The sequence below is a fragment of the Puma concolor genome, unplaced genomic scaffold, assembly GCF_028749965.1.
Source record: "Puma concolor isolate L17-30 unplaced genomic scaffold, mPumCon1.1.hap2 unalloc_scaffold_159, whole genome shotgun sequence".
NCBI classification, from domain to species: domain Eukaryota; kingdom Metazoa; phylum Chordata; class Mammalia; order Carnivora; family Felidae; genus Puma; species Puma concolor.
The window spans coordinates 26,927-36,339 of NW_028240190.1; the positions used below are offsets into that span (position 1 = coordinate 26,927).

Consider the following 9,413-nt stretch of genomic DNA (forward strand, 5'->3'; position numbering starts at 1 on the left):
CTTCAATTTTGGGGAAACACTTGAAAGACTAACATACCATATGAGCAGGACTTGCTCAGCTACAGGGCAAGAATCTATTTTCTTTAAAGCAGAATTTGTAAATGTTGCCTCAATCAGTGGGAGCTGCAAGAAGACCTGAAGCAGGAGAAATCAGGATAGCCATATCCAAGGTTGCCCGGGAATTTTGAGAAATTGTTCCATTAGTTCATCGACCTAAGGCTAATCAAGCTTCAGGGACTGGAATGATCCAGTCTTGGACATGTGCAGCAGTGGAGGCTAATGACTTTGGGCTTGCAGCTGAAGACCTGCATGTTATCCTGGCCGAATCCTTTGGGATCCTGTCTACCATCTGTCCTCTCTGTCTCCTGGTGTTTACTTCAGGGTCTGGGAAGCACTAGGGAAGCCTCAGCACCCTGGTAAAGGTCTAGGGCCTAGACTTGCACCTCACGTATCAGTGTTTCCACACTGAGAGAGTAAGTGCTTCCTGAATCCTGGGCAGGTTGTCTGTAGTCCATGAAGCCTCAGGCAAAGGCAGGGGAAGAGCAATCATGTGAGACTTCCAGAACCACAGCTAAGACAGAACTTATCTTTACCTGGGGGATTCTTCTGTACAGAGTCCTGGGCTCTTTGCCTGCCTCACCTGAGTCCCATCCCTGCTTCTGGGCCTTCAGCCTGTGATAGGCAAACAGAAAGACTGGGAGGAGGAGGAAACTCCATGCATCAGGAAGTCATAAGGCACCCAGGCCTGGACAACCAGCTCCGGCATGGGACAGGGCTGTTTTCAGCCTTGTTATCCTAGCTCTTCTCTCATGTATATGGTAGACCCCATGGAGGGGACCTCCTGCACCCTTCAGAGAGTATTTGGACATTTCGGGGTAAGAAACCCAGGGCTGGCATTGCCCCTATGCAGGAGATGAGGCTGAATGCCTTAATGGGCTCCAAAGATCAAGGGTGGAGGTGAGGGGACCCTGAGTGCTCAAGCCCCCTTAGCACTCATAGTGGACCCTCAGTGAAATCAGGTGAGGATCTGACCACACGGGTCACACATCTTGGTTTTGACATAGTTGCTTCCTTATGAGGAGTCCTTGGAAATGCAGTTTTTGCGTGACCTGCTATTAGTAGCCAATCAGAGGAAAGACAGCCCTCACCCCTCCCTCACACAGATCTTTGGATATTGACTTTGCAGAAGAATATGATATGAGATTTTATGATACTGACTTGCATCAACACACGATGGATGAAATTGTTTGCAGATATAAGTTGGATGTCGACAATATCCTCCGTAAGTAGCCACCTTGGTGCCTCTAAGTGACAAACTCCCTACAATAGGCTGCCTTCCCCTCAGCCAGCCAGGCCTTTAAAGCCCTTGCTGACCATTCACTGTTGGTCCTGTGAGGATAGATCAGCATGGACAAGTAGAAGGAGAGACCTGGCTCGGAAGCCTGGTGACCTATACCTCAAAGCTGGGAAGTCATCAACCACAAGAGCCTCTCCTAGCAGGGCTTTAACCCTTGCCAGGAATGGCTGTGGTGTGCTGGGTGTGCCCCAGAGCTGTATTCCCCCTCCCTTGGCTCAGCTCTCACTGGCCTTGAGAGACAAGGACCCAAATCCATTGAGTCTGCTGGCGAGAAACACAGGCAGCCCTGGGCCAGGTACACTGGGAGCTTCACAGGAGAATGTGTGCATCTGGGATTGAGACAAGATGCCAGCTGCCAGGCCCAGGCCCAGGAATCCTGGCACAGGCACACATTACTTGTCTGACCTTGACCAAATGAGGGTTCTGTTCTCAGCTTCTTTTTCCTCTACTGCAAGATGAAGTCAATATGACAGTCCAGCTAAACCACATCCCCTATGTAAGCCTATAATGTAAGGAAATACTCAGGCATCAGGTATTCCTCCATGATGGGTGAGTGGCCAGTAGAAGCACATGTTGGGTACGTAGATGTGCCCTCACGCTGAGATGGGTGTGATCCTCCCCAGAGAGCAAGGTGGTACAGTAGGACTATCTCCCACTGAGCCCCCCCAGTGCATTCATTGGACCTGATGAGATTGTGTGCCGTGATGTCTTACTGCAGGGCCATCTGGTAAACCCAGAGCTACCTCCAGACATCACAACATTACACAGTAAATGTTTCAGTCCCTTAAGAGAAATGGTGTCTCTTAGGGACAGGACAGGCCCCACATTCCTAAGCAGCTGTCCCTTCCCCTCTATTCGCTGTGCCTTCTGTTGTTTATTGTGGTCTCAAGAAGTGTCCCTCTCCACATTTATTTTGTTCTTTGTTATTTCATTGTCTCCCTCCCATCCCTCAAATGTAGGGCCCTTGAGAGCAGGGACTCAACCTTTTCCATTCCAACCAGGCATTGCACAGGGCCTGGTGCATGGCAGGCAGCAAAGAGAAGCTGGCATCTGCCAGTGTTAGTCTGCTTGCCAGGGGCCAGCTGAGGGGAGATGGATGGATGGGCATGCTCATTGACATTATTCTCTTGTGGTTTTCTCCTAGATAAAAAACCTCTACTTAAGGATGATGAATCTTTAGCTTGCCCAGGACATGTATTTAAGGAGCCTGGACAGTAAGTACCTCAGGTCAGGGGCCAGTGGGAAGTTTTTGTCACCATGTGCTATGCAGAATGTGGGATGCTACTTCTGCTGTGACACTACATGTCTGTTTCAGAGGGCTCAGGGCATCCTTCATAACTACTCTTATTGGTCCTCCCCTGAGATGCTCAGGGTTCTGCTGTGGCCCAGTCTCTGCTGAGGAGGGCAGAATATGAGAACTGATGTTCCCAAGGGTGGTGCCTTTGCTACATGCAGCCTATCAGGGCTAAGCCAAAACTTTGTAAATAGAGAAGGGTCAGGATGGTGACACCAAGCCGACCTCCTTGGAAACTTAGCCTATGGCCACGATGGCATCTGACCCATGCAGGGTTCCTCATGCCTGGTCAGCCTTCACTGCAGAGGTTGACCTTGTAGGGCTTGGGATGAGCCCCCTCTTATCCATGCTGTGTGCTCAATGATGGATCAAAAGCCTGCTTATCAGGGTCTTTACAATGAGGACAGCTGTAGGCTGTGGTTTGAGCCAAGTGCAAGAACAAAACGTCTGCAGAGTAGTACACATGACATGACCTTTCTGTGCTTTAGGGTGGTCATCGTTCAATACAGCCTGAACAATGGTGTCACCTTCATTGAGGAGAGCATGAAAGTAACCAGCCTGAATTGTGTGAGTGCCACGGTGGGGCGGCATCCTCCATCTTGGGACTGTCAAGAGCACTGGCATTGGAGGAGAAGATAGTTGGCGGGGGGGGGTGGCACGGAAAGAGGACACATGCTGGAGGGCCTGAGAAAGTAGCTTATGCAGACAGGCAGCTGGGACGACTTCTCACAGCCAGCTTGGGGCCCTCAGCCCTTCATTGGCAAACCATCCGCACATCGGGCTTGTGAGGTGCCCTGGGAGCGCTTCCACAAGAGCACCTGCCATGTAGCTTCCTGTCCAGCAGGTGCTGCAGAACCTCTGCTGTCTCTCTCTGGGAACCAGGTGTCCCTGAAGGCAAAGGAAAGGGAATGGTTAGAGCTCTAAGCAGAGTCCAGAAATGGTGCTGGGGCTCTGCCACCCCGCCTCATCCCTTGCCACCTCTGCTGGCCCAAGAATAGTGGTGGGGAGCTCGGGGCTCCATCCTGCATTCCAGCTGGGCAAGTGGGAGAGGCTTGGAGGCAAGTGTTAGGAGCCCAAGTCCAGGACCTCTGGGGCAGCGGGGTGCTCCAAATCCGGGCCCCAGACACAGGGGATCTGGAGGGCGGGACCCACTGTGGCCCTGTGCAATCAGGGTGTTTCAGCAGCTGCTGACACAGCTGAACCCACACACGCCCATCACTGCCCGCGAGCCCAAGCCCGCTTGAGGAACACCCCTGTCATTTTGCAGAGGGCACCAGCCTCCCCTCTGCCTCTGCTGCTTTCTCGTGCTCCTCAGCCATCCGTCTCCACTAACTCTCTGACCTCTGCTGGACCTTGCTCTCCGGCACTTGGTGGGAAGCTGCCAGGGCTGTGGGGAGGGCCTGGGACTCAGCTCAGGGACGGGCACGTGGGAAAGAGGGTGCTGCTCCCAGGTGCCCACTTCTCGCAGCTCCACATCACCCGGGCACCGGGCGGGGCAGCATGACATGGGCGACAGAGCACATTAGGCACAGGAAGAGGGCTGCCTGGGAGGAGCGATGCCCGTGCCTGATTGCCACCAGCCTAGTGTCCAGTCCCAGCTGGGAGGGTTCCAGCAGCACGGACAGTCCTCCGACTGTGTGTTCACTTGTGCCAGGACAGGCACTCACCGACCAGCAGACCGCACTCGGCCATTTGTCCCTCAGGAGCCTAACTGACAGGCCGCCCTCAGCAGGCACATTTAGGAAAGAACTCAGGAGGAGCCTGAGTTCATGGGCCCCCACCCTGCTTCCCCCTCCTGGGCACAGACTCTGTCCCCTGTAGCTCCCCTGCCTCAGGGAAAGCCGAGCATTTGGTTTAGGGCAGGACTGCACCGCGTGCGGCTGAGGCGTGCAGTGAGGGCTGGCATGTCACACATGGGGATTCCGGTCCTTGTCAGGGCTCTGGGCCAGAGCCTCAGAACGAAGCCAGTGGTGGGCTCTGTGGCCCAGGGCTCCACAGCAGCTCTTTGAGTGCAGTCTTGTCCTCCAGGCCTTCAGTGCTCCCTGGAGGTGGGGAAATCTGAGATGAATGGGAACATGCGATGTGCAGGTGTAGTGTAAGGTGCTGGGGGGAGGCACCCAGTGAGGGCCATCCAGACCCACCCAGGACTCTGACTTTTGTGCTTTTTGCAGGGCAATACATCGGAGCCCACAGATGCCCCAAAGGAGGAGACTTCAGTCCCCACAGTTGTCACACAGAAGACAACAGTGCCCACAGTTGTCACACAGGAGGCACCAGCACCCATGGCTGTCACAGAAAAGCCTACCCTTGACTACCTATTCCCATTGTTCGTCCCAACCCTGATCATTATCGTGGTGGTGATCTGCTGTCTCTGTTGCTGCAAGAAGGTGAGTGACCCCTGTGAGTGATCCACACGGCCCTATGACACAAACTGTCCCCAGGCCACAAGGTAACCAAGCCCCACTCACCCCATGATCTTGCCAGTGGGCAGGTTCCCATCAGCTCCCAGTTCATCACATGAGCAAACACAGGCACAGACTGTGTCTACCATTCCTGGTCAGAGACTCAGCTTGCATCTCAGGGACCCCCTGCTTCATGCTTGTTTCCAGAAGTGGCCTATGAGTTGCCCTGTCCTCTGGGGAGAAGTCACCCCAGTACCTAGTGACAAGGGAGGCATCACAGCAGCCAGGCTTCTGGAGAACTCAGGGAGACCAAGCACCAGAAGAGGCCTCTGATGCTGAGAGAGGAAAGCGGGTCCCATAGGAGGCACTGGGGCCCACAAAAGAGGATCTGCTGGAAGGGATGATTCCTAGCCTCTGGGGCAACAGCCTTGGAAACCAGTACAGATTTCTGCACACAACCAGTGCATCCCTCCTTCCTTCCTCAGTCATTACTAAGGGCCAGGACATGATGGGCCCCATACTTGGCACACAGGGATGGGAAAGGAGCTGCCACCATCTTGCACACAGGAGCTCACAGTCTGGTGTCTGCTCTAGTATTGGTACCTGGGGGTGGCGGGTAAAATGTCAGCCTCATAGGCTGTGGCATCAGGGCCCTAGCAAAGGAGAGACACTGGCCCCCGGGGAGGGAGAAGGGCAGACGTACTGGCTGCTGGGTTTGCAAGGACATGGGACAGAGCTGGGTGAAGGAAGAGGAAACCACAGAGGTGAGAAAGGACAGAGCAAAGCAGCAAGACAGAAGCAGGCCAGATTGCTGTGGAGGGGGAGCTGTGAGGACAGAAAGTAGGAATGGGGGCTGTCAGCACAGAGTGGGGACTAGGGAAGGCTGCGGGCTGTGGGAGGTGAGGGGAGAGGAGGAAGGGAATTGGATGTGTTCTCTTGTCTTCGTGTCATGGAAGGGCTCCTGATGAAAACTACTGCATGGGCACCTCTGCCAGGGACCAGGCACCCTAGTCTGGCTGTCTCCCTGTCCACCGCCAGGGAGGTCCGATATCCCTTTGATAACCCAGGAGCCTGAGCCTTGGGATGCTGGAGCCGGTTGGCCACATCCCATAGACAGTGGGCTCGCAGACTGACACCCAAAGCCCACGTTCTGTCCCACTGCTGCTGAGTAGGGTCCCCTTCCATCTGCATGGCCGAGCCAGTGCCCTTCATGCTCCTCCAGCCAATGTTCATGTCTCTTTAACATTCTAGCCCTGCAAGGAGCTACCAGTGCAGAAGATAGTAATGGTAAGTCCTGATTTTTGTCCTCATGTCAGCGTGCCCAGTGCCCACACAGACCTTCACAAAAGGGAACCACACAGACCTTCACAAAACCTGCCTGTGGGACATTTCTACCCCCTGCCCCACTGCCTGCCACCTACCTGGGCAGAGAGAGCTGGCCGAAAAAAGAGGGTGATGGAGCGGCAGGGAGGGGCCTCAGGAGGCCTTAGGACTCAAAACACCTTTCCCAAGTGTGCGCCACAGCCTGATCCAGGGCCTTTGCCATGAAATTAGTAACTTGAGATAACCTGTTTCAGCAAGTGCTGTGATCCTCATTGAAATATTAGTGGCTTTTTAAATTTTTATCAATTTCCAAAGGACTATTTATAGTACACAGGTGAACTTTCAGAAAAGGAGCCTTCGCTTTCAGAACTTGGTCCCTGCCCAGGCTCTGATGTATGTTGGGCTGCATTTTGTTGATCTCCATCCCTGTCACCCGCCAGGGCAAGAGGTTTGGCCACAATTATATTTTAGTGACTACAGGCTGGGGAGGTTGGAGGAGAGTGTGTTACTTGGCATTGAGCTGTGAGGCAGGCCCGGCCCAGATGAGCACAAGGAGCCAGGGCCGGTGAACTGTCTGTGGATCCTCAGGGTAGAAGCCTAAAAGAGATCCAGAGGAAGTAGTTATAGCAGGACACTATGTCAGAGGAAGGGGACCGGGCCTGGGTTTGGGTAGGAAAAAGACCCCACTGGCCAGCGCTGTACTGACTGATGGCACTGTTGCCTGAGGAGGCTGGATCTGCCAGGGGCAAATGAATGCAGTCCGGGCCCCTGCAAATGCTCCCACCCTGACAGCCCTCCTGTCCACTGCACAGCCCTGAGACCAGGATTTTCCACCAAAGGCAGATCCCGGGACCAAAGGGACAGGAGAGACTTTGTCAGCCTTTGGGGAAAAGGTCATATTTACAAAAATTGTATTTCCTGGTTTTTACCATGTGGGACACTGCCATAGTGTAGGATGCTACTGATGTGTCCTTAAAATCTCCCAATGCACCATTGCTGAATGGCCATTAAGAGGTGCGGGAGCGACAGATGTTATATGTCTGCACCAGAAGCTCCCAGACAAAACGGCAGAATGTGCTTTCTCTTCCTAGAAGCCAGAGACATGTATACAGACACGTACCCCGGTGATTGTCCCTTCTTGTATGTACCAGGAAGACACTATAAGTCGGATAGAGGTGAGAAGGGCCTTTAGGTGGGGCTGAGGGACAAGGGAGGGCAGCCAGTCCATGGCCCCACATGAACCGTGGCTTGGGTGGAGATGAGCTTTGTGGGCACTACATCGATCGCTGGGCACCAGAGAAAATGCCGAGGCCATCCCAATCCTGGGCCCCAGGAGAGGGCAAAGACTGTGAGGGCTCCTGCCGTCACCAACACCACTTGGAGCCTGGCACCAGGCTTGGAAGGGGCCCAGGTCTGCAGATGTTGGTGGCTGGCCACAGCCCGCCAGTCCCAGGCTGTCTGAGGTTGTCAGCGGTTCCAACAATGGCTTCCATTTTCCTGGCCACCAGGCAGAGGAGTAAAACACAAGCTCAATCACAAACAGTCTCCCACAGGTCAGAAAAAGAATCCTTTAAGGAAAATTCTGAGCAAAGTTTGTTCCATGAGTCAGCTCAGCAAAGTGAGGGACTAAGCTAACTATGTTGTCCTTGGACGCACTGACATGGGGACAAGGGCCTCAAGGAGGAGGAGGCTGTGAGGAAACATCCTCACAGAATGTGCTAGGGCCGCACCCTGGGTGGGAGCTCCCAGCCCTGCAGGGGGGCATGAAGACAGGGTGGGGAGGCCCCAGGCAGCCCTGGCTGAGGAGGGAAGAACCCCATATTCTTCCTTTGTGGGCTTGCCCTCCTCCTGGTCCTGCATCTGTGGTGATGCACCCATTGGAACCGCTGTACCAGGGCCCGGGCACGTTAGTCCTAGTCCCGCTGTCTCCCTGTTGACCCTGCAAGGAGCCCCAGATGGCAACATGACAGCCTGCAGACAATCAGCCTGGGGGCTCAAAGAAGCCAAACTGCCTCCAGACAGGGCAAAGGTCATGGCCTGGGGCTTATTCCTGCTCACAAGGCACAGCCCCACCTGCCCCCTCAGTAGGGCCCAGAGAGGCCTGAACTGCAGGTCCTGAAGTCGGGAGGCCACCTGCCCCTGGGTCCAGGGCCTCTCACTGGTGTCCTCCCCTCCTCTCTCCGGAGCAGCCCCAGGATCAGCCCTCGTCCCCACCTGCTCCTGGTGTGCCCCAGTGCAGGCCCTTGTCCTCTTCTCCCAGCTCCTGCCCAGATCCCTGATGCCCACATCACGTTCCCCTGCAAGACCTCTCCTTGCGACCCCGCATGTCCCCCACCTTGGACCCTTCCTCTCAAAGTAGCCCCTGCCTTCTCCTCCTACACCAGAAATACAGACTCATTTCGGGTTCCAAAACAATCTGTCACCTACAGTGACACTGCCTGCCCTGAAACACACAAGGCCACCAGGCCCCTGCCCCAGGCAGAGACTACAGGGCGGCCTCGGTGTGTTCCTGGGGACAGAGCCCTCTGGAGCCATCTCAGGCAGAGGGGCCTCTACCCCTCTGGAGGTGACGGCCAGGCCCTGGAGCTTCCTCACAGCCACATCTGCTTTTCAGGGCAAACTGGACACCTTGTGTGACTTTGTGCAAAGCTGCAACCAGATCCCATTGATGTGGTGTCAGCCCAGGAACGCGGTAAGCAGGGGCCCAGGGATGTTCCCTGGGCAGGTGCCCTTTTCTCTTTGCCCTTGACAGCTGAGCTTAGGGACTATGGGTCAGAGAGCCCTGTCCAGGCATCTTCCGGGAGGATGCCCCAGAGGAGGAGACGCGGTGCTCATGAGCCTCCCATGTGGATTCTGGGTGGGGCGCCTGCATTTCCTTGCTGGTCCCCATCAGAAGGACAAGAAGCTTTCTTGGGGAGAGTGTTACCCAGTGTCTCCAAGCTTAAGTGAAAGAGGCTGGAGAAGGAGGCAGACCAGCAAGTTCTCCTGACCCCCAGCCATCATCCCTCCCCACCGAGCTCCCCAACCTGTGTCTGCT

The 9,413-nt window shown here is 54.9% G+C and overlaps 1 protein-coding gene across 1 annotated transcript in view; it reads left to right on the top strand.

The window, feature by feature from the left end:
* Positions 1 to 9,101, top strand: part of LOC147571611 (anthrax toxin receptor-like) — a gene marked incomplete at its 3' end in the record, with an annotated part of 32,446 nt that extends 23,345 nt beyond the window's left edge. The window contains exons 9-15 of the mRNA XM_086696203.1: positions 1,187 to 1,282; positions 2,502 to 2,571; positions 3,140 to 3,218; positions 4,823 to 5,038; positions 6,305 to 6,340; positions 7,468 to 7,551; positions 8,991 to 9,101. Of these exons, the coding sequence (XP_086552329.1) occupies positions 1,187 to 1,282; positions 2,502 to 2,571; positions 3,140 to 3,218; positions 4,823 to 5,038; positions 6,305 to 6,340; positions 7,468 to 7,551; positions 8,991 to 9,101 (692 nt within the window). The remainder of the gene's footprint in view (positions 1 to 1,186; positions 1,283 to 2,501; positions 2,572 to 3,139; positions 3,219 to 4,822; positions 5,039 to 6,304; positions 6,341 to 7,467; positions 7,552 to 8,990) is intronic.
* Between the last annotated feature and the right edge of the window lie 312 nt (positions 9,102 to 9,413).